At 38.4% G+C, this 25341-nt stretch overlaps 1 protein-coding gene across 1 annotated transcript in view; it reads left to right on the top strand.

Annotated features, from left to right (window-relative positions):
• Positions 1 to 14504, top strand: part of LOC149197186 (uncharacterized) — a 135529-nt gene extending 121025 nt beyond the window's left edge. The window contains exons 5-6 of the mRNA XM_089405753.1: positions 13550 to 13674; positions 13833 to 14504. Coding sequence (XP_089261879.1) covers positions 13550 to 13674; positions 13833 to 13892 — 185 coding nt within the window. The 3' untranslated portion in view covers positions 13893 to 14504. The remainder of the gene's footprint in view (positions 1 to 13549; positions 13675 to 13832) is intronic.
• The last annotated feature ends 10837 nt before the right edge of the window (positions 14505 to 25341 follow it).

Raw genomic sequence — 25341 nt, 5'->3', positions numbered from 1 at the left:
TTTCATCCTCAAATGACACCGTCACTGAAGATTCATCTTCGAATGACACCCTCACTGAAGAGAATAAGGATGACACCATCCAGATTCTTTTCATCAACACAGATTCTGATGAGCATCAGGGCAATGCGCCCATTCCTTTATCGCAGGAAGGAATGTCGTCAGGATCGTATCCGGCCGTGTATTCGGTCCCACCACCAAGCAACCTGGTTGTGTCCTTTGACTGGAACCAACTGGGCAGACCCCGGTTACCAGCCAGTATACCATTCAGAATCATAGTCCAAATTTATAGAATGGTGATGGCTGGAACTATCATTGATGAAGGGGCATCTGTGAGTATCCTTTCCTCTGTTGCTTGGAAAGCACTGGGTTCCCCGGCGCTTTTGCCTGAGATAAGAAATCTCTCGGGCTTTGATAAAGGAACCAGTCGACCATTAGGGATCCTCCCCAATGTGCCTGTTACATTGAAAGGGAAGACCGTTAATTTGAACGTGATGGTCGTTCAGGGACCCTTGGATTATAACCTACTCCTTGGACGTGACTATATATATTGCATGGGAGCTATAGTCTCCTCACTCTTTAGAGTAATGTGTTTTCCACACGAAGGAAGGATGGTCAAGCTCGTAGACCAACTTTCATTTCCGGGATCACGCATCGCAAATAGTCAAATACCAACCCTCAATGGTCTATTCACCCAAGAAATGTCTCCACCCCCAGTCCTCCTTCCCGATGAATGCGAGTGATTCGGAAAGATAGAACTGGAACCCAGGGGGCATGCATCCTGGTCTGCTTCGGGCAGAGGAAACCTTGGGTATAAAGTAGAATTTCCGCGAAAGAATATGACTAGTCCGTACCCCGTCCGTGGATGGAAGAGGGGTTGTTCTAGAATAGGATTCTTTTGATAAGGTTACTTGTCTGACAAAGGTCATTCAACTTTGTCTAAACAGGTAGGCTACCAAGGAAAGAGATTCTATTGCGGCAGCAAATGGTAACCATCTTTGGGTAAAAGGCAAGCCTCACCCATTAAAACTAATGTTTTAGAGGATAAGTAGGGGCAGCCTCCAAAGAAAGGGATTCCTTTGCTGCAACAAGTAGTAACCATCTTTGAGTAACCTAATGATAGACATCGCCGAAGAAAGAGTTTCATTTGCGGCAACAAATAAAACCATTCTTTGGGTAACCAGAAAGAGGCAAGCCTCACCCTTTAAAACAAATGTTTTATCGGATAAGTAGGGGCAGCTTTGAAATTGTACCTTATACCTGGGGGCATGCAAACCTTTTGGAGTGTAAGCAAAGAGCGGTCATTGATCGTTTCCTAACTTACATAAAGAAAGGATGAGAGGGAGCATAGCTTTGGTAAGGCGCAAGCTCTATAAAAAATGGGATCTTTCAGGAGACATTCTTATCTTATGACTGGTATATCGAGCAGTTTTAGCATAAAGTTCATGCTCGTTAAAAAATAAACGCAAGATCCGAGCAGTTTTAGCGTCATAGTTCATGCTCGTTAAAAAATAAACATAAGCTTTTGAGCAGTGTTTTGGCGCATTCAAGCTCTTTAAAAAATGAACCCAGTACCGGTAAATAACCATTGTGATCGTAAATTTATTAGCCATAAAAGCCTTGGTCGTGTTTTGCACTTGCCACCTCCATTCCATTTGGCCTATCGTTCACCTCCATATGATTGTTTACCCATTTTGAGGAACAACTGCGAAGAGTGATTTCACTTAGCCATCCTTGTGACACTGCCGTGATTGGAAAATTCCAACCTGTACCTGGAATCTGCTGCTATCCCTGTTTATCACTCGTTCCTCAAAAGACGAGTCTTCTTTGAGCTCTTTTCATCTGACTCGTAAAATATGAAAAGTTTGCCGAGTTTTGGCCTTCCAGCTCGTTAAAAGGACCGGAAGAGCTATCCCTCCTCTAGATTTTAATCTTTTTGGACCTGAGGGATTATTGCACAAAAAGGTCGAGCGCTTGTTTTATTCGGCTCGTTAAAGTTATCGAAAATTCATCCCTTTTGTATTGTTTTATACTTTTTCGGACTTAAGGGATTAGATGACGAAAAAGGAATTTTGGAGTTAACTTTCTGTACCTTTTCAGACTCTCTAAAAATGAAAAGGACCGAGTTGTCTTTGTCGCTAGACTCGTTAAAATGATTAAATAGCGACAAACTTGTCTTTAGACGAGAACGAGTTTCCCTATCGCTAGGCTCGTTAAAACATAGCGATGGGCTTGCCCGAAGGGCAGGTTATAGAACAAGCATATGTTATCCTCCTCAAGCTTGACAAAAATAAAGAGGTACTGGTCAGAAATGACTGGGGAAAAATTGGGAGAACCTCAAAGCTTAATGGTAGCAAGTCGCTCTTGAACATGACACTTTGTCCTCCGTACCACATCGGGTTGGGTTGTTTCATTCACCGGTCTCATCACCATGGTCCTCGCCAAACCATCCGTATTTGGGGTAATGCTACCGATCCATCACATTAGTGTCGTTATATGTTCAAGAGATGTGTTCAGAAAGAGTCAACCGTGTCCCATCCACTGCCATACATTATCCTTCATCCACCCATGATCGCCACCCTGAATCATATCTCATAGTTTGTTTTCACCTCCACTAAAGTCATTAGCTCCGTTCCGTGTCACTGATGTGGGATTCATTAAGGCCCTCCTTTGACGGATCGCTTCTTGTCGACTTTAGCTCATTATCCAAGAAGTTGATCTAGGAACACCCCCCCAGTATTTTGAAGCTTGCATGCCTCAATGGCAAGTTTCTCACTTCCGGCGACAGGTATACATCAATGACCTTCGACCAGAAGATTTTGCGTGGTGTTCGACGCCAAGTCCTTTATTCACACCACGTGAATTGTATTGCCGTACCTTGAGGGTCATTGTCATTATTGGTGACTCCTCTCGCGCTTGTTAACGGTTTACCTTATTGACCGGTAATCAAGCGATGTCTTTCCATGTTCGACTTCAACGCAATTCTCACATGGATCGACTTGTACTTAGAGTGAAGATCGAACGAGATTGAAGACCCCGGATCTAGTTTCATCCATCTGGGCTGCGATATATATTCAGGAAATATAAAAACATTTGATATGTACATTGTTGCAGCAGATGATCATCCTACTCAAAGGATGATAATTTCAGCAGAGAATTATCAGTCTATCATCAGACGGTCGTCTGTTATATGTACCAAAATGAATTTATAAAGCTGAGCATGGGAATGCCCGCCTCAGCTAGATCATGAAAGCAGAATGAAAAATAATGTATTGTATTGTATTTTATTGCAGGGCACCTCTCAGCCGATTGAATGAACTTCGGATCCTCCTAATAAAGCATTTCACCCGATAAACGACCTCATACTTTAGGGGGCAACTGTTATAGACATTTTTGTGCCTAACAGCATGGAGCATGAAATGTCAATAATCTGAGGGATCCAAAGTCCCTAAACATGTTGTTCTTACCCTTAGAGGAACAAGGTCTGCAAACCACAGCACTGAAAATCAGTTCTCCACCTGAAAACACTCAAAAACAGGCTATTTCTGGATCATGTCAGCTGCTCCACTAAGCATCTGCGCTGAATGTCAACTGCTCCTCCTTGTACCTGCGCTGAAGGTCAAAACTGATGAAGGCTACCTGCGCTGGGCGAGATTGGCTAAGTGGCACAGTCATTCTGCAAGGTGTCAACTACCCAGGAAGCTTCCAAACTGACACTTGGGTCAAGGAATTCGCCTAGTGATGAGTAAGAGGGTCTTGATCTCCAAGTGGAAGCAAGATTCTCCAAGTGGACTCAAGAACTGAAGATTAACTAAAGTGGGAGAGGACACAAGTCAGCTTCAGGCCAGTCTCAAGATGACTCATCCTTTCTCCAAAACCCTATATATAGAGCTCTCTCATGAGGTCTAGGGAGGCTGGAATTTTGTGCAAGTAAGGAAGCGCTGTTGGTTTGTGTATAGAGCTATTGGGTGTTTTGCTTGAAGGAGGTGAAGAGGAGATTTCTTTCAGCTGGGAGGTGTTGCTGGATTGGGCCCATTGTGGTTGTAACTCTCTCAGAACTTTACTTCTATTATCAATAAAGTATTTGAGGTTCTTCTATATGCATGTGTCTTTATGATGAATAGATGCTTGTATATTTGATTTATGCTAATCCTATAATCGATTATGGATGTATGCTTCTTGTAGTTTCCTTTTCTTGTGCTTTTACAGGATCTGTGTGTAGCTGAGCCGGTAAAAGAACGAGGAGCTAGGAGCAAGCGGCAAGGAGTGAAGACTGGACCGACTATTAGCGTAAGATAATGGTTAGTAGATCATCCTTTTCTTCCCTCTCTCATCTCATAAAGAAGAAACTTTGAATAGCTTTTCATTCTGTTGTTGCTGAAGTACTATCACCTTCAGAGTGGGATAGAGGCATTCTGCATTAGATACTTTTTCCCCCAACACCTCTACCATCAAATAGTAAAGGTTGGGATCTGCGTCACTCTTGACGAATCCCATCTGTTGAAAGTAGTTGTCAATCCTACCATACCATGCCTTGGGTGCCTACTTGAGTCCGTATAGAGCTTTCTTCAGTCTGCACACATGAGTGCACCTCTTATAAGTCTCGAAGCCCTCTGGCTGTTCTATGTACACTTCTTCCTCTATCATCCCATTCAAGAAAGCTGTATTGACGTCCATCTGGTGAATTTGCCATCCCATCTGAGTTGCTAGGGAACAAATGACCGGATAGAAGTGTATCTGGCAACTGGGGCGAATGTCTCCTCATAATCTATCCCTTCTTTCTGTGCATACCCCTTTGCTGCAAACCTAGCCTTGTATTTCTCCACACTGCCGTGTGCAACATATTTGATCTTGTAGTTCCGTCTAGAACCTACAACTGATTTGTCTTCCGGCCTTAGCCCTACCTCCCAAACATCATTCGTCATGATAGAGCTATACTCTTCTACCATGACATACCCATACCTGATGCTGTGCGGCCTCCTAAAAGCTGAAAGGTTCAGCAACTTGAGCTACCAATGCTTGGTACCTATTAGGTTGTCTGTGCTGTCTTTTGTTCGTCTTAGGAGTTCCAATAAACTCCTACGCATCTCCCAATGTTTGACAAACCTCTCTGTTGGCTCAACCACTAGTTGTGGGAGGTTCAGCCAACTCCTCCTCATCCTGCCTCTGCTGCTCCATCTATCGAGAAATCCCTGCACTTGAGGAAATACTGATACTAGTCACAGTACTCTATCGTTGTCACTGTCCTCCTAGCTGTTCCACTGGCTGCGCCTGTGCCTGCCTCGTTGCTGGATCTAAGGAGTTTTTGCTAACTGATTCTGATCACGTGCAGGCATCTCATGAGATCTCCTGAAAGCTTGGTCCTCCATGAACTTCACGTTTCGCCTTACTACAATCTTCCTATTACTAGGAATGTAGATTTTGTATGCCTTTGAGGTTTTGCTGTACCCAACGAAGAACCCCTTCTCTACAATCTGATCCAATTTGGTATGTTTATCATCTGGCACGTGGCAATAAGCAATGCTGCCAAAAATTCTGAAGTGGCTAACTTCTGGCTTCTTCCTTGTGAAGACTCCTTTTGGCGTTTTCTTCCCCAATGCTCTATGAGGAGTCCTGTTCTGAATATATACTGCCGTGTTACATGCCTCTGCCCATAGAAATCTAGGTAGATCTTGGTCATATAACATAGCCTTTGCAGCTCCAACAATGGTTCTGTTTTTCTGTCTCGCTACACCATTCTGTTGTGGATTATATGGAGTTGTCTATTCTCTATTGATGCCTTCCTTCGCACAAAAATCTGTGAAGTCTTTATCAATATATTCTCCACCATTATCTGAGCGAAGCACCTTGATCTTCTTCCCTATCACATTCTCCACGAGAGCTTTAAACTCTTTGAAACGATTGAAGACCTCATCTTTGGTCTTCAAGAAGTAGATCCAAGTTTTCCTAGAATGGTCATCAATAAAGGTGACAAAATATTCGGCACCGCTGAGAGCTCTAGTGGACATCGAGCCGCAAATATCTGAATGTATGAGTCCTAACACGCCATCAACTCTGCTATCACTTCTTGGAAATGTTGCCTTAGCATATTTCCCAAGTACGCATCCTCTGCACACATCATCGTGTTCTGTGCCAAGTTTTGGAACTCCTGTTACTGTTTCTCTGAGCATCCTGAGTGCTCCATGGTGTAGATGTCCCATTCTCCTATGCCATAACTCATTCAACTCCTTCCCACTGCTACTATCACTGCCTATTAGTGCCATTGGATAATCAATCTGTAATTTTTATCTGTTAGTTTGAACTCCAATCTGTCTTACATTTTTCCAGCTTGTGTGTTTGACATACATTTTCTTCCCTTTGAAGTGAATATCATAACACTTATCCTGTAACTGGGATACTGAAATTAGGTTCATAGCCAATATTGGCACATGCAATACATATGTAGCACTATTGCTTGCGCCTGACTCCCTTTGAAAATCTATGGTACCTCTCTCAACTAGCGTACATTTATTTCTGTTTCCCATAGTAATTTGGAAGTCCATCTGCTCCTCCTTGTAGCTAGAGAAATATTATCTAACCCTTGTCATGTGAGCTGATGCTCCACTGTCTATACACCAGACACAGAAGCTGATCCTGATAAGCAAGCAAATTCGTCCTCCAATCTGGAGGAAAAATTTAAAGTCTCCTGAATGTTACTTTTGTCCACGGTTATGTTGAAGAATTTATAGTGTGCTATATCTCTTTTCCAAACTGACGTTGGCTTTGCTCTAGCGAACTGTGGCAAAAAAAAAACTTTACGTCCAGCTAGAGACCTAACCAACGAAATAATCTGAGCTGCTTCCTTTCCCTTTGGAATCACTCGATCTGGAAGGATCACATTTTTTTGCCCCTCAGAAAAATCGGTCTTCCTTAAGTAATTTGCCCCCCTGGAAAAAGACTACACCACCCTTGGGAATTTCGGCTTGCTGCTCACACTAAGCAGTGAAATTCCTTCTTTTCGCCTCTGAGCTCTCCGGCTGATCAACTGTGCTCTGATACCATGTGAAATTTTTATCTATTGCAAGAACTGGAAAATATTCTTCTAACTGAAAATTGAATTATGCTGTTTATTTGCTACGACAAACAACGAATAAAATCACAATTGCAATTCTCCCCATAAAAATACCACGAAAAATAAAATATTGAAAACTGAGAAATTCTAGCACACACACAAGAATTTTGACAGTTATTTTTGGACAGTTATCCCCGGAAAAACCCAATGTGGAAAAACCGGTGCAACAAATGAGGGTTTTATTATTATTCTTCAGCAAAAATTCTGAGTACAATAATTTAGATGCCCAACTGACAATCTAATCTAAGGAAAACACTGGCAAAATTATTATGAGAATTTTTCTCACCCCACAGCTAATTTCTGCCTCCGAAATTACCTTCCTAGCCTCTGCGCTCAGCATCTTGCATCACCCTCTACACAAAGCTTATGCTGGCCCTATGAGAATTTCAGCCTTCCTTCCTTTGCATTTTCCGGGGATTGGAAACCTTGCTCCCGGAATGCTGCTACCCTCCTCTTCCACCCTTAGTCACCGGATACGGCGTATTTAATCCATAAAATTCGAAGTTCGCCGTATTTCAAGCTCATTCGAATTTGTTCGTTCCAGTTCGCCGTATTTCATGCCGTATTCGAATTTCATGGCGTATTCGAATTTCTGTCGATTAAATTCGCCATTAAAATCGTTGAAATTCGTTTAGATGCGTTAAAATTCGTTTTTTTCGCGCCGCGGGTATGGGTGCTGCTGTTTTAGCTTAGGTTTCCGTTTCATTGGTTTCGTTGTTGTTGTCATTGCCGCCGCAGACGCACGACAGAGACTACAGTCTACAAGACACTGAGACAGAGACTACGACGGGCTCGGGTTTCGTTGACGGTTGTTTACGTTTTCATTGCCGCCGCAGACGCCATAGACTCTACACCTTGAAGGCTTAACAAAAACATATAATATATTTTTTAATATAACCCACTTTCGTTTTCCTCATATTCTCAATAATATATAATGATGATTATATAATTAAATAATTATATTCATCACGTTATTATTTTCTAAAATCATATATTTAATTTTATTAAATACGTTATGTATATTTTAATAGTTTTATCATTATAATAAGTATATGACAATCAAATCCATTTTACCTAACTTGAAACCACGATTTATGATTTTTTCTCTCCATTTATGATTTAATTTATTTTTAATAATTTTCCCTGTAACATTTAAGATAACATAATGAATTCCTAGAATATTTATTTGAATTATATATCATTTAATTCAAAATTATTATTATTCATTTTAAACCTGTATGAATCTAAATGTATTGTAATGCTCAATATATTATTTGTTATTTATTGAGGAGTAAATTCTAAGTAGAAGTAGTAATTTTGAATATAAAGTATTGTAAAAGATTAGTATAAGATATAAACTAATAGTAAATTTGACATTTTTTAATTTGGAATATAAAAACATTTAATATTGAAGTAAGAGGCATACAATTTCTATATGTCGAATTTTATGTCGAATTTTATCGACAAAATTTGAGTTGCCGAACTTTATTCGAATTTCAAGGTCCTCGAACTCGAACTCGAACTCGAACCTGGTGACTTAGCTTCCACCTACTACTCACCCTCTGGCTCTATTTTCTCTGCTGAGCTATTGCTATTGAGAAAATTGAACTCCTTGGGCAATTGAGTATTTGTACTGGTGTATCCTCCATCACCACATCGACCTCCTTTTATAATCCACTGTTGGAGCACCAACGACCAAAATTAAAACTTAATCAATGGTTAGGATCATCTCTGGATTGATCCGTGTGAGTTTCTAAATCATTCTCGCCTTATCTCAATTAATGTGGATTAATTAACCATATTCCCTAGTTTAGACTTAGGAAATATTTAAAAAGCGGTTAATAATATAATTGAAACACTTCTAGGCAGAATTTCCAGAAATGATTTCTGGGTTTTGGAGATCTCATGTATTCTAGCCTCTCCACCAAATTTCGTCGCTGGAACACATCCATTGCTACAAAAACTAACAGCCATGGCAGAGGATCTTCTTCTGTTTAGAATCTAGATTGCCTCATATGCACTCCAACTCCACTTCTTCAGTCTGTGGCTGTGTTAATCATATTGATGTAGTGAATGCCTAGACAGTCTACTGTGACTATTTATTTTGCATTCGAGCATTGAAATCAAATCAGAATACTAGTTTTCTTCTCAGTTAACACCTCTGTATGCAAATCTGCCACACATTTGTGAATAATCTGTAATACCATGGAATACAACTATCTATGCCCTGAAACATTATGTAGTTTGTTTCTATGGTAAAAAAACGAGCAAGAGGAACAGTTTTTCTAAATATGAAGACAGGTATCAGTTAGTTTGCCTTACATTCACATTTGAAGGGCCTCTTGGTTCAACAATGCTCTCGAAATAATAAAAGGTAGCAGATTGGGTTACAGGATTCAATCAGCGGCAAAAAGGCCTGTTATTGGGAGAATAGAGAAGCCTGAGTTCATTTATTGTAGGAAAAGGCCATTTTTATCTTCTTAGAGGATACTAGAGACAATTTTTTAGATTTAAGGCCATTAATGATGTAAAGAGGTGAAATGATGTACTTTGCATCCCTTCGGAATGGATTGGTTTGCCAACTGAAGCAGAGCCAGAGATGTAGTCCATATGGGTGAACTCTGTTATCAGTTTGCTGAGTATTGCCTGTTTTTACTCATTTAGGGTACCTACCTTAGAGACACATTTGTTTGGGTGTGATGTTGAATTGACAAAATATTTGTTCCAACTTCTTAGACCCAACCTTCTCTTCTACATTCAATCATACACCTGTGCTCGTTTACAATGGTATATCAGCTCCTACTCTCTAGAGTCTAGACACTTCATCTCATGTGCTAGTAGAGATTGAAAATTTTTATTGTCTAAACTCTAGGTGAAGAATTTCCTTATGATCTCAAGCACGATGACTTGCTCATTTTTTATCCTAAACAAAAAAATTCTGATCATAGAATTAATCACCCAATGGCTAGAAATAAATCGGTGGAAGCAAAAATATTTTTCGAGATACACAGGCAAAATTTTACTGCCCTTAGAATAACTTTTTCATTAACTTTTTCAAAACTTACAAGGGCTCCACAACTGTGGAAAACTTGCCCACTGGAAAACTGAAAATTGCAGCAATCCTCCTCTACCAGGTGGCTGTATGGCTTTGTATGACTGATTTTTATGGCTCCCTACACGACCTATTTGTATGGCTGGGTAAAAGCTATGTGCCCTGATTTCTCCAGCTGCCTTACGTGTGGCTGATTCTTACAGCTCCCTATACGGCTGATTCGTATGGCTGGGTAAAACCTATGCGCCCTGACTTCTCCAACTTCTGTATCTATAGCCTTTGTGTTGATATTGTACAACCCCTTGCTAGGTCAATCTCCTACTGCATATGACCTCGTACAGATGCCACGAAATTTGTATGGCTGCCCTGTGATTTGGTTGAGTATGACTCCCTTGACATTTTCTGCACTGTCTTCTTTCTCTTCCTTGGCTTGCACACTGAGTGAACTCCTATGTCTTACTGTGCAACTGAGCTACTATGTCACTTTTTCCTTTTATCTCACCTTTATAATTTTTGGGTTAACAACTGAATCTTCCTCACCCTTTATCCCACTTTGAGATCAGTGGTTGAGATTAAATCTAAATCTTAATTAATATCAATGGTTGAGATTCATCTAAATCACTAGTGTAATTAAATTACACTTTATTAGAATTCTCATAATTTATAATTAAAAGGATTTTCACTTTAATAAAATTAACTTTAATAAAGTGAATTACAAAATAGAAAGGACATCTGACAACTTCACGCATGTTTGACACAAAACCTGTGTGGAAGTTCTATTTCAAGCTACAATCATCAACACTCCCTGTTAGTGGGGAAGGAATTCTGCACCAATCCAAGTTTTTCTGTGAAGAACACACTCGAGGATGATTCGAATGATCACACTGTACTTTCAGGTTGATCCATCTGATTGGAGCAACAAGCGACAAGGCGAGTTCTAGAGTATTTCTGATAGTAGAACAGTGAGATCTCAGGTCTCCCCTTAGCATCCCATGCCCCCCTCCCCTCGATGGACTCTTTCCCAACCCCATGTTAGTTAGTGTAGCTCGATAAGGTTTTAATTATTTTCCTAGGTCAAACTTAGGGGAATGGGTTATTTAATCAATATTAATTGAGACAAGTCAACTTCCCTCTAGTGACTTCTAGAAAAGTGACTTGATGAGGTCAAGATGATCTTAGCCATCGATTTTGTTTAGACTGTGACCATGGATTTGCCAATGAGAGATTATAAGAGAAAATCGATGGGGCTCTTGGAGACATTATTCAGAGTGAAGTGATGTCCAGTGATAGTGTGGAAGACACCAACGATAAGGGTTTTAGCAGGAGAAATTGAGGAGAGATTTGCTAGAGAAAATTCTTTACAGTGATTCCAGTTTTCTGAGAGACAAAAGGAGACCGAATTATTCTACAGATTACCAGTGCAAGTTGCCAGTTTGCCAGAGGGAGTTGCCGGAGACACAGTTTCGATTGCCAGTTGTCAGATCGATTTGCTGGAGGCAGAAAAACTTGTGTGATATATTTCCCGGAGGCAGTGCAAATTTCTGGGAGGGCTAGTGTGCATTCTCAGTGGGTGGTGCGAATTCAAAGAGGAAGTGCAAGTTGTCCAGTTGAGGCTGAATTAATTTGCAGAGGAAGAGCTTCAGTTTTCCAGTTTAATTTGGTCAGTTGAAGTGAAGATAAATTTGCTGAAGCTTTGCTAGTGTCGAGAAGGCAGTTTATGTACATTTTCAATTTGCTGAAGAATTAAATCCTCATCTGCAGAACTGGTTGTCCCACCTCTGGAGTTTTTCCAGGGACAATTCGTCCAAAAAATATCGGTTTTATTTTATGTGATGTTTTATTCTCGTGGTTTATTTATTGGTGAAATTTGTAGTTGTGTTTTATTTAGTATTTGCAGTAAATAATTTAATGGGACAAATAATCTGTAAAAGATAGGAGCATAATAACCAGATTAAATGCAATAGAATTTTCACATGGTATCAGAGGAGATCTGAGGGCAGAAGAAGCTTAGCGCAGGGTACAAGAAGAGAATACTGAGGGTTTATAAAACCCAGATTTATTTCTTCAGATTTATTTGGGGTTTGCTTATATTTTCGAGTGTTTCAGAAAAATGTCTTCCACTGGATTGAGAGATCAGGACAGATTGGATGGTGCATTTAACTTTGGTGTCTGCAAAGCCAGGATTTTATTGTTTCGGGAAGAAAATGGTCTCAAGGAATATGTGACCAGTGTTGTAGCCATGCCGGCAGATGCAGCACAACTTTTTGCATACAAGAAGGAAGATGCGTATGTGGGGTCAAGGATCATATTGTTCCCCATATTGCAGAGTTGGATATAGCTAAGAAGATGTGGGTTGGCATCCTAAATTTGTTTCAGAATGCTACCGTGAACAGGAAGCTGAGAAATACTTGGATGAGCAAAGGAGAAGACATTTTTAGCTACCTCACTAGGGTAAGACTTGTAAAGGATGAGTTAGCAGCTGTCGGAGAGAAACTAGGAGATGATGAGCTGGTGAGAACTGCCTTGAATGGGTTCTCAAAGCAGTGGGATGTATTTGTTCAAGTGATTAATGGATGAGATACCATACTGAGCTAGGATCATTTGTGGAGCGATTTCACTCAGGAGGAGGTTAGGTTGAGTCTTGCAAGTGGCAGCAATAGTAAGACCTAGAAAAGTGACACGGTTTTGGCAGGTGCAGGTGTCGTTGAAAGGGGGATAGAAAAACCTATGCATCTATACTTTTAAAAGCATGGTGCTCACAGAGACCCGAATTCGATCAATCCATTCGTAGGTTGTTGATTCAATACAATTTCTATGGAAACAGTCTTTCATTGACCTTTTTAGGAGCTTGAAAAAGGATAACCTTTAATTCAAATTTCCATCCTTCAAACTCAAGAATGCAATATTAAGGCTTTGCATTGCAGCCTGAAGAGATCCCTGCTGTTGTCACGGATTGATTTCTTCCTTCCAAATCTCTGAAAGTAAGGTTGATAAAAAAAAATGAACCAAAGCTTTGTTGTTTGGAATGCGGAAACAGATGTAATCCATGGGTTCTAAAATGCCATGTAAAATTTTTTAGCGAACAGGGAAATGCCAGTCTACATGTTTGTTGTGTGTGTGTGAGAGTGAGAAAGAGCATCAAACATCGGACAATTATAAACATTTGAATGCTCATTATAAGGATACGTCTATTCATAATAAAATTGTCAATACTCATTGCACATCCAAAATTTGCTTGGTTTCTGATGCAGCTATGTATGTACGACAGAGAGGGGGAGGGAAGGAACCTGGTTGACACATTGGATGATCTGTACAATTTTACTTTTAATATCACTTCCTGAAATTGTTTTACAAATTCTCTAATACTGTTTCATGTTACTGCTCCACAGAAGCAGGCAAGGGGAAAATTTCAATGCGAGACTTGGAGAGAGTTGCACTAACCCATGATTTTACATGGAGCAAACAGGAGTTAAATGAAATGATCAACCCTTTTGACAAGGATTGCGATGGACAGGTGAAAGATATTTAAATGTTATGTCTGACAGTAATCTTGAAAGCCATAATAGCGTTCTTTCTTATGATCTTTTACCGGTGTGCTTAAAATGTTCTTATGATTTCTGAAAGAGTTAGGCTGCAGTGAAATTTAAGATACGTTGTTTCTCTCTTTTGTAGCTAAGCCTTGAGGACTTCCAGACAATAGTCGCTCGATGCAATATGATTGGTGGCTCTTAAGCAATTATACTCTTGGAAACTTGTAGTTATTGCTATAATTTATTTGAGTTGTACATTTCTCCATGCCAGCCGTCCTCATGTTCCTCTTTTTTATCGTGTATTGGTAAGAGCACATGCGCACACAGAGAGATATAGCTGCCTACTACATCTATTTGAAGTGTTGCATAAAATCTTTAAGGGCAAGTGTTTTGGACCAAAGTGGGAAGATATAGAAGCACCTTAAATATGAGTTTGCCAGATGGGTGTTTTTCTAAATGCACAGAAATGGAAAATTCTTTGCTGTTGGATGAAGTCTCTGTGCCAAATTTCAATTTGCAGATGTGAAAGGACATCTCTGATTGTAGGAGAATCAGTTAGAAATGCATGAAGGGTGTTGTATGAAGACACATAGTATCAAGGAAGCATCTTTTACCACGTCAGCTGCATATTTATAAATCAGTACATGATTGATCATTGCACTGCCTTTTCAGCAAGAAAGAATTTGTTCTAGCTTTCCTTCCTCGATGCACTAACAAATATCTTGACAAAACTGGTCAAAGAATGTTACATCTTGAGACTTTGGTTCTTATGTTTGATAAATCTGAATCAATATAAGTTTTTAGTGCCTTTTTATTGATTGTAATCCAAGTGTTTTTCTAAGTGTGCAAACTTATGGAACTTAGGAATATTTTGGTAGTGTTTGGAGCAATGTAGGACATGAAAATGCGGAGGTTGAGAAATAGAATTATCCACATTTACACTTGAAATTTTTCCGAGTGTAGTGTTACGGTAATATATTATGCAAAGAATTTGATATGCTTGTTCTTCCGTATTTTCTCAAGGCTGGAAAGAAACTAAGGGGTAAATTGGTAATGCATAAAATTAACAATGTAAAAAGAAGTCGAAAGGATGTACACATTCTGAATCAATATAAGTTTTTAGTGCCTTTTTATTGATTGTAATCCAAGTGTTTTTTTAAGTGTGCAAACTTATGGAACTTAGGAATATTTTGTTAGTGTTTGGAGCAATGTAGGACATGAAAATGCGGAGGTTGAGAAATAGAATTATCCACATTTACACTTGAAATTTTTCCAAGTGTAGTGTTACGGTAATATATTATGCAAAGAATTTGATATGCTTGTTCTTCCGCATTTTCTCAAGGATGGAAAGAAACTAAGGGGTAAATTGGTAATGCATAAAATTAACAGTGTAAAAAGAAGTTGAAAGGATTTACATATATTGATCAAGGAACATTGATCAACAAAGACATCCTTTTTCTTTGTAGGAGCAATTTTGATGGGCCTTGCACTGAATCTTCTTGTGCTCATAGTGGGGAGATTACTGGTAGGGTTGGTGTAGGTGTAACTTCAATATCCTCTTCTTTATATATCTTTGAAATTTCACCTACCAAAGTGAGGGGAGCATTGCATAATCTCAGTGAATTTTTCCTAAGTAGTGGTCAGTTCTTGTCGTATGTTACCATTTATGCTTTCATGAAGGCACTAGGGACATGGAGATGGATGCTTGGAGTTGCAATTATTCCTTCAGGTCTACAATTTATATTGATTATATTCATCCCCAAATCTACTTGATGGTTGTGCAGAAAGGAAGGAGAAGAGGTAGCTCAAACCCTTCTAAACAAGATCTATTCGGCAAGTTAGAAGTTTGAAGTTCAAGCTAAAGCACTGAAAGAATCGGTTAAGGTTGAAAAGGAGCAGAATAGCAAATTTCGATACGGTGATCTCTGAAACGAGAAAGAAATTTAGTTTGCACTTACTGTTGGGAGTCAGGATTCAGATTTTTCTACAATTTTCAGGCATCAATAGTGTGATATATTACAGTTCCACAATAGTGCAGTTGGTAGGATTTGCAACAAACTCGACTTCTCTCCTACTTCCCCTTGTAACATATGGATTGAATCTGGTGGCATGATGATTAGTTTCAGCCGGCTAGATAAAATTGGGAGGGGAAAACTAACAATCTACAGTTTAGTGGAAATAATGTCTCTGTTGCATTCCTGGGTAGTTTATTCCATTATATTCAAGTCATTTTCCATTGGTACGTAGAACAACAACAGTGCAATTTCTTGGGAACAACACGTGCCCCGCTATAGTTTCACCATTACAACCTGATGAAGCAGGACCTGCTTGATTCAATGTTATTAGTTAGATTGACCCTTTATCTTTCTAGAGATGCAAAACTAGATCTATAATTGCTTAGTAATTTTTTACATATTACAATAGATCTATACTTAACTGAAAACAATGACCTTTCCTAAATCAATATTTCATAATTATAAGTAACGTTCCTAATTTTAACTAACAAAAGAAATACCTCGTTGAAGATGTTTCTTTTTTGGATGAAGAAATCTAGGCTTAAGCTTTAGTCTTAATGATTCAGAACTATGACCTTGTCATGTCCATAGCCTTTTCATCATCATGGGCATCTCATTTCCATGGCTATGATACCATGTTAATTTCAACAATTGTCCTCCAAAACAATTTTATTAATACGGAAAAGAAAATTACATTATAGATGAGAGACATAGTGACATATAACCTCTATAGCTTTATTTCAACATGCCATGTCTCCTAGACCAATAATGAAAGGATAATCACAATGACAAGGATGTGGCAAAGGCAATCTATCTCCAAGGGAATACCTATCTTCTAGAATAACTTTATTTATTATTATTCTAAGAAAATGACTATCTAAATAAACTTTAGGGTTATTAGGCTGGCCACTTTTACATCAACTAAAGAAGTATTACGGCGTAACTTAATTAGGAGATTAAGAAATTCTTATTGATTCACATTGTCTACCATTAAAGGCTTGAAATTTGTGCTGGGAATGTCTTATATTCTTTGCATGATTAACTCCATGCATTGCACATTTTGCTAGGCATGCTAGAGCACCCTTTTTTTTTTTTTGGTTGTTTTTGGTGTTTTTCAACTCATTATAATATTATTTTGGTTAAGGAATCTAATCTGGATAATGGATCAATGTTTTAGATGTTGTAGAACGTTATATATTGTATTGTAAATGGCAAAGTTATAGTAGTGAGTCTTATGTTGAAAGAAAATGGTGCATAGTTCTAAAATCAAGATTGAGGAATTTAATTGGAAAAGTTTTGAATTATGGAATCTCAAGGTGGAGGACCTTTTTGTAGACAAAGAATAGTGGGTTGTTGTGAATCTTGGTACTACACCTAAGGGTATATCAGGGAAATACTAGACAAAGTTGGATATGAAGGAAAAGGCTACATTCTAGTTGTATCTTTCAGAGTTAAAGTCACTGAACATTTCAAGAGAAGCTACAACCAAGGCATTATGGGATAGATCATCTAAATGCTATTAACACTGTGGTAAGTCAGTAATGGTTGGTTGATATTAACATTTATGACGAAGATCAATGCACTTAATTTATTGTGTTCTTTGCCAATTTTATGGGATAATATGGTTGTAGCTATTGGGAGTAATTGAACTACATTAAAGTTTGATAATCTAGTTTAGTCCTTGATATTGAAAGAAATTAAGTGAAAAACCATAAATAGTAAGAGCATGAATGCCTTATTTGTAAGAGGTTACAAAATAAAAATAAGTTCTTAGGGGGGAGATCTAAATTTCCAGAAAAGTAGTTAAGGAAATGTTAGAAATGTCGTAAAATTGGGTATTATAAGAAGCATTGTAGATCTAAAAGTGTTGATAAAGAAAATGGACTTGATGTTCCTTCCACAAAAAGGAAGACTTCTTTAGAGGAAGGAGGGGATGTGTGTTTGGCTTCTTCAAACATACATTTAGAACATGATGTATGGCTAATTGGTTTGAGTGTTTCTTTTCAGGACTCTTCATAAGGAGTGGTTTTCAAAATATGAAAATTTTAATGGAGGTGATATTTTCCTAGGGGATTATTTGATAGCTAGAACCATAGGATAAGGAAAAGTCAAGGTTTTGTTCAAGGATAGAAGGATCCTAGAATTTTGCAATTCTAGAGCTAGCTAAAAATTTCATGTTGGTAAGCAAGATGAGTGATGTAGGTGTACATATAACATTGGAAAGGGAAATCTACGAAATGGTTTGAGGAGCAATGGTGATGATGAGGGGAATTCATAATGGAAATTTTTATAAGCTATTGGGAAGCACTAACATTGATGGGTGTAATAACGCTGTTGTTCCTAGGGGTGGCACTAAAGAATAAAGAACACGTATTATCTCTAAAGAAAAAACAATGGTATGGCATCAAAGACTATTTTGGTCCATTTTTTTTTGCCTATTTTAGTGTTCTCAACCCATTATAATATAATTCCAGGTAAGGAATTTAATATGGTTTAGCATATTATGGTTTTGGATGTCCTAGATTCCTATTATTGTATTGTATATGGTGAATTTAATACAATGAAAGTTGTAGGCGCGGTTCTAAACATTACCTAGTTTTCCTAGTTAAGACTTTCTGCAATATGTCATCGTGTTTATTTGTGTTGAGCATATTGGCAGTTGTTGTCGTTGATGTCAAGTCTAAGCCATTGATGTTAAGTGTCAAGTTCAAGGGGAGCTTGTTGAGGTGTCATGCATGATGCTTATGGTGTTGGTGTCATTTGGTTGTTGGTTGAGCAGACTATCTTTGAAGGCATTTTTCCTGTAGATATTTTGTTCAAAAGCACATGTCAAGTCCTTAGGTGGATAGCCCTCTCCAAGACCTTTCCAATGGTATATGACACTTGATCTAACTCCAAAGGAATGAAGAGAAAACTAAGTTTGAAGTGTTGCAGTTCAAGCATTGTTCCAATTGATCATGGCTCTAGTGTGGGCCCTCCATTGCACCAACACCAATGTTGAAAGGTGCAAGCACAAAAGTGATGAGTGATAAGCGATAACCTATAGGGTGGCAAGCCCATGGTCATAACCCTTGGTTGCAAGGAGTAGACAGTTAACGCCTATCCAACCACCCAGTACAAATAATGTCGACATAATTGAACTGGTCACAAGTGGCGAGCGGTGGTCAATAGAGATCTCGATCACAACACTTGGTCATAAGGTGCTTGAGCTAGCCACCAAAAGGCTTCTCAAACCAACAAGATAAATGAAGTGCATACAACAAATTTGAGCGGTGAACGACAGGTCACCGTGTCGTAGGATTCCACGTGGAGCATTGGTGGAGTACAAATGGCAAATAGGTGGCATGGTAACATGGCTGTCAGACCCTTGGGTTCTCGGGTGATTTTTGCACAAAGGTTATTTTTCCAACAATGAGATTTGGAAGCCGATGGCAGTAACAATGTGGCAATACGAGTTGGTGCACGGGTGGAATACAAACAACAAACATGTGGCGTGGCGACGTGGTCGTCGAACCCTCAGGTTGTCAGGGGAATTTACACATGTTGTTTTACCAATGTTGAGATCCAAAGGTCGATACAGGTGGCAGGTTGATGATGTGGCACTTTATGGTCTTGACACATGGCATGCGGATTTGGCATTTTTGGGTGGAAGTGGGCTTTTTTCTTAGTGACACGTGGTGGCAAACTAGCATGACACATGGTAGAGAGCTAATGTGGCATAGCCTCGAGACTTGCACCAGGGAATGGTTTTTGCAAGATTTTGCAGTGTTGGGAAAATTGGCCAATGAGCAGTGAAGTGACATTTGGAGCTTGGGCAGCAGGTACGTGGGCCTATCTAGTGTACATTACACCACATCACATTGGGGTTACATACGACAAATCTTGGACCACTCCCCTTCATTAAAGCTTGGATAAGCAAGGGGGCTCGAAGTGGCTTCGTTGTTGTCGATTTCTTACTGGAAGACAAGATCGCCTGACACATTGTGATAAGGTGGGGTTGATTTAATTTCGCATACGACAAAATCAGAAGCCCTCGCCGCTGCTGCCCTCTTGTTAAAGTTTGGTTACTGGGGGGGAATGAAGTTTTGGCCATCAATCTAAATCGTTGTGGTTGGCGCGCTCATGGAGGGTGTTGGTTGTTCAATGATTGATTAATTACTCTAGTCCAAGAAAGCGCCCATGGGGTTTAGGGCCAAGGCTCATGGTTTCAACTTTGATTTTACCAGGGGAAACAACTCATGGTTGTTAAATTACCTACGGCAATAAAATTATATTGTTAGCTTGTTCAAGCCATTGCACCATTGCACCATAAACTATAAATATATGTCCAAAGGTGTTGAAGTGGTGTGCATCACTGTGTTCGTTGTGTGTGCACACATGTGAAATTGAAGACATTTGACGCAAAGAACCAAAATCTTCAGGGCCAAGCTTGTTTGCTTTGTGATAGGGTCGAACTTCTTATTTTTCTTTTGTGACAGGGCCAAATTTATTTTTATTTTTGGTGAATTGGTTGTATTTGTGCTATCCTTAAAGGAACTATAGAAGGGATGAAGGCCTACGGGGATATTTAGTCTATGTTGCAATTTTTGTTCAAGTTGGTTTGTTAAAAGGAGTTTGTATAAAGACTTGCTATTGAGCTTGTCAATATCTGCTGATATAATATGTTGTTTTTTTGTCTATCACTAAGATGTTATTGATGTTAAATGAAATGGAATAAGGGTATACTGCAAAGATCAGAGTTGAACAAGGAAATAGTCCTACCTATTGAGAGTCATTATTAATTGCAAAGATACATGAAGTTGCAGGTGTTCTAGGCCAGGGAATCAAATCACGGAGATTAGAGTTAAGGTTATAGATTGCTAAGAAGTACAATTTGTATTAAAATGTTAATGTATTTTATTTAAATGAATGGAACCAACCTGGAAATGTTATGAAAGGGAGGTCCTGTTGAGAAATCTAGGGCATTAGTATTAGATGATTTCTCTTCTTTGGTTACTGCTTGTGAGTGCTTTTTACACGATTATGTTAGGATCTTCTTTACGTTAGATTCTTAATGTTCTCCTTCATCAAATACTAACCAATGCAAGAACATAAATAGACAAGAGACACAACATGTAGGCTATGAGCCAAGACCAAAACCTCTCACTCTTTGAGAGGAAAACCCACACAAGTTTTTCTTATAGAGATTTCAATTGACGAATACCAAGACCAAGGCCCCTGACCTATTAGCCACTCCATGATCAAGACACGAGTCCTCTTTTGCTTCTATCTTCTAGATTCCTCTTCCACTGTTGAGACTACATCACTAGAGACCTTCGCTATGATAACAATGGGAGAGCTCCGAAATCCATCACTATAATATCATTAAGGACCTTATCACTGTACTGTAATCATGTTCGAATTGCAGCATCATTGAGACTGTGACTTGAGCAAGGTTAGCACTGGATCCTTCTTACTGTGGCAGTACTGAGGATTCTTTTTCTAAATAGAACTTGATCCGAAACACAGTCTTCTTATGAACAGTGGACTCTCCTCAACACCGAAACAATGTCACTGCATTCCCCTTGTCTTCCGCACTAGGCCATTGTCCTTGTCTTCTGAAATTACAATGAGAGGCCACCGAAATTCTAACTTTAGTTTCTCCTTCTTATTCGTTGTTACTATGATCTCTAGATAAGAGGGATCTGAATTCCCTTACAGAACTGTAGTACACATCCTTGTAGCCTTCACTGAAACAAGGGTAACCCCAATGTCTTTTCCCTCTTCCGAAATTCAGAGATATCCGAAGTTTGTTCCTTGTCTTTATGCGAGGACTCTAGCCTTCTTTATATAGTGATTCGACCATATATTAAGGCGACTTGATCATCCAAATAGGTGTGACATTTGGGTGAGTCGACATCAAGTCAAGAGGACCGTGCTTGTCTTTTGGAGGGCTTTCTAGACACTAGATTGACTCATATACATTTTGAATATGCTCAAGAAGAGCTTTTCATATATGACATTAATTCTTTGACCTTAATGACAAATCCTAGGGCTCTCAATGGGAGCCATTACAAAAATAATTTTATTACATCATTTACAAAAGTCACAATTACATGTCATTATGAAGACCGAACCTAGTTACACTTTCAACAGGTCCATGGTGTAACTATTGGGGGTTGGTGCCTCAAGTAGGTAGGCGACTGTAAAATATTAGATAGATGGTGCTTCCTTCAGGGTGGAGCTTGTAAAGGTTAGGGAGTTGATGCTTCCTTCAAGTGGGTGCTTGTAAATTCAGTGGATGGGTGTCTCCTTTTGATTAGAGTTAGAAAAACTGATGTAACAATAGGTTGCCACCTACAAAATATTCAAACATAAGTTTTGTAGTTTTCTCCCTTTATGGGTTTCCACGTACATTTGGTGTTTCTATGTGTTTCTATGTGTTGCTTACATGATTGATTACTGAATGAATTGAAATATTGGATATTATTAATAATTGTTAAAATTGGCCATAATACTCATTCACCCCCCCTACTCTTAGTATTCTCCTGGTTCTATCAATTGATATCATAGCAAGTTCCTTCAACAACAATCTAACAACTGGAAGGTAGATATGAGGTAATGACTAACCAGGATGGACATTCCACCAACAAAGCCCCCATATTCACTAGAACAAATTATGCATTCTGGAAGGTACGAATGAGAACCTACAAAATGTCTTTTGATGCAGATGTCTGGGACAATATAGAATGACTATAAAAAGCTAGATGTATTGGTTCATAAAAATGATAAGCTTGAGTTCACTAATAATGCAATCCTAAGGGTTTGCTTGAATCTAAGTTGGTTAAAGTCATGTAATGCACAACAACCAAAGATATATGGAATTAGATGAAGAGCTTTTATGAAGGTGATAGTAAACTAAAGAAAGTCAAACTCTAAGGCTACAAAATGAAATTTGAATCATTAAAGATGAAAGAGGATGAGGACAACCAAATTATTTTTTAGAGTGGACAAAATAATTAACACCGTAAGAGGACTTGATGAAACCGTGAATGACCCTTTTATAGTTGAAAAGGTGCTAAGATCTCTTCCAACTAGATTTGATGCCAAAGTATTAGCCATTGAGGAGATGCAAAATCTCAACACATTGACATTGGATCAATTGCATGGAACACTAAGAGCCTATGAAATGCGAACTTCAAAAGGAAAATATACATCAAGGGAGGCTTCCTTCAAAGCTGGTAGGAAGAGCAAAGAAGATCTAGATGATTGGATTTATGGATTTGATGAAGAAGGCGCACAATTTTTCAAAAGATTGAAGGGAGGGTCTTGAAAGTACAAAGGTAGATTATGTAAGGAAGAAAATAATGAATATGACCATAAAGAGAAGAATAAATATAGGAAAGTAAAGAAGGAAAATAAGTTCAAGAAGAGGAGTTTCTATACCCAATAAGATAACAATTCCTCAGAAGATGAAGATGAACAATCCTATGATGAAGAAAGAACGAAGGGCTTTAAGTTCATGGCCTTAGAAACTTTAGATAAAGGTCAAGATGAGTTTGATGAAGAAGAGGCTGAAGTAGACTCGGACGATGAACTGATCAATGACTTAGCAAAAATTCAAAGGCTCAGGGAAAAGAATAAACATAGAAAAATGAGATGTTGGAAAAATTTGAAGAAGAAAAGGATAAATATGAAGATTCATCACTCATGAATGTTAAGCTAGAAGAAACGAAGAAAATTGAAGACACCTTGTTACAATAGTTGAAAGAGAAGGGAAAAGAATGTGAAATACTAGAAGAAGAAATATTATCCCCTAGAAAGGAATTAGGAAGAGCCAAGACTCAACTGAATCAGAACTTAAAGTTTATTGAAGGATCTAATAAATTAGATGAGATTTTGATTATTCAAAGATCTCCTCTCATCAAAACTGGTCTGAGTTATGAAGGAGAATCAATCACCAAGAAAGTTGAAGATAAAGGAGTAATCAACTATGTTGAAGTAGTCAAAGGACCAAACACCATTACAACCAAAGGAAATTAGCAACAACAAGGGAAAGTTTATAACAACCATTCAAACAATCACACAGATCAAGTGAAAAATCAGCAACAACAAAGGAAAATGACAACAATACAACTCAAAAAAACAATAGAAAAGTCATAACAACAATTCAAACAACCATAGAGAACGAGTGAAAAATCAACAGAGATAAAGTTATCAAAGAATAAGCAGATCACATCCTCAAAGGCAATTTGCTCCCAAGTACCAAAATATTTTCAATGGTTATTGTTTTTCATGTACAAATTTTGGACATAAAGTTGTAAATTGTAGAGCATACTTTGGAAACAATCAAATAAGAAATAGGAATGAACCTTATTAGTCAAATATATATAACATATTTGTAAATTCACATAGAAACAATCTCAAGGACAACAATCCCTTTTCTTCTTTATTTGATGATATTGAATGCTATAATTGTCATAATTATGGACATAAAGTGGTTGAGTGCAGAACCAACAAATTCAAATGAACGCCTTAGATTAAACAAACACATAAGAACCCAAAGAATGGAGGAAGAAAAAGGAAGAAAAGAAAGAAGCATGTGTCATTGTCCTATATGCCCAAAACTAAGACAACCATTGGTATGTGGATAGGGATGCTCTAAACATATGACTGGTGATAAAAGAAATTTTTTGTCATAGAATGAAAGCAAGACATGAAATATCATTTCTAGCAATGATACCCTAAACAACATCAGGGGAAAAGGAACAACGAATTTGAACAACAGAGGAATTAAAGTTCATAACATTCTCTTTGTAGATGGGCTCAAAAACAATTTATCAAGTGTTAGTCAAATAGGTGACCAAGGGTATGATGTTACCTTTCGCTCCATAGGTTGTGAGATAAAGTTAGAAAGCATAGGGAAGGTAATAACAAAGGGTGTGAGAACCTTGAATAATTTGTACATACTCAAGGAAGAAAATGAAAATTGTTATTTGGGGAGGTTTGATGAGACCTCGTTGCGTCAGAGAAGTCTGGGACACTTGAATTTTGACCATACTATGAAGCTCAACAAAAAGGGAGTTGTACCAGACTTGCGAAAAATTTCTTAGCCAAGCAACAAAATTTGTAAATCATGCAAAATTGGCAAGCAAATCTGAGTGCCTTTCAAAACCAAACAAAATTCATCTACCAAACCACTACAACTACTTCATACAAACTTATGTGGGCTCTCAAGCATTGAAACTCCAAGTGGTGAGCTATACTCTATGCTGGTTAGAGATGATTATACCAAACATATGTGGGTTGCATTTCTAAAGGAGAAGTTTGAAGCATTTGAAAAGTTCAAGATCTTCAAAACCATAACCGAAAACCAAACTGATTGCAAACTAAAGTATGTAAGGTCAGATAGAGGTGGGGAGTTCACTTCAAATGAGTTTAATAACTTTTGTGAAGAACATGGCATAAGAAGATAATTCACTATTGTTAACACCCCACAAAAAAATGGTGTAGTTGAAAGACAAAATAGATCAATGTAGCAATTGGCAAGAGAAATTATAGATGAAAGAAATCTACTAAATATTTATTGGGCTAAAGCTGTTCATTTAACCGTCCATAGTCTAAATAAAGCTCACTTTAGGCCAAATAGTGACAAGA

The sequence above is a fragment of the Pinus tabuliformis genome, chromosome 2_2 (genome assembly GCF_031772625.1).
Source record: "Pinus tabuliformis cultivar Carrire ecotype Pingquan chromosome 2_2, CPIR1, whole genome shotgun sequence".
Lineage (NCBI taxonomy): Eukaryota > Viridiplantae > Streptophyta > Pinopsida > Pinales > Pinaceae > Pinus > Pinus tabuliformis.
This window is presented reverse-complemented; position numbering and strand designations above follow the sequence as displayed.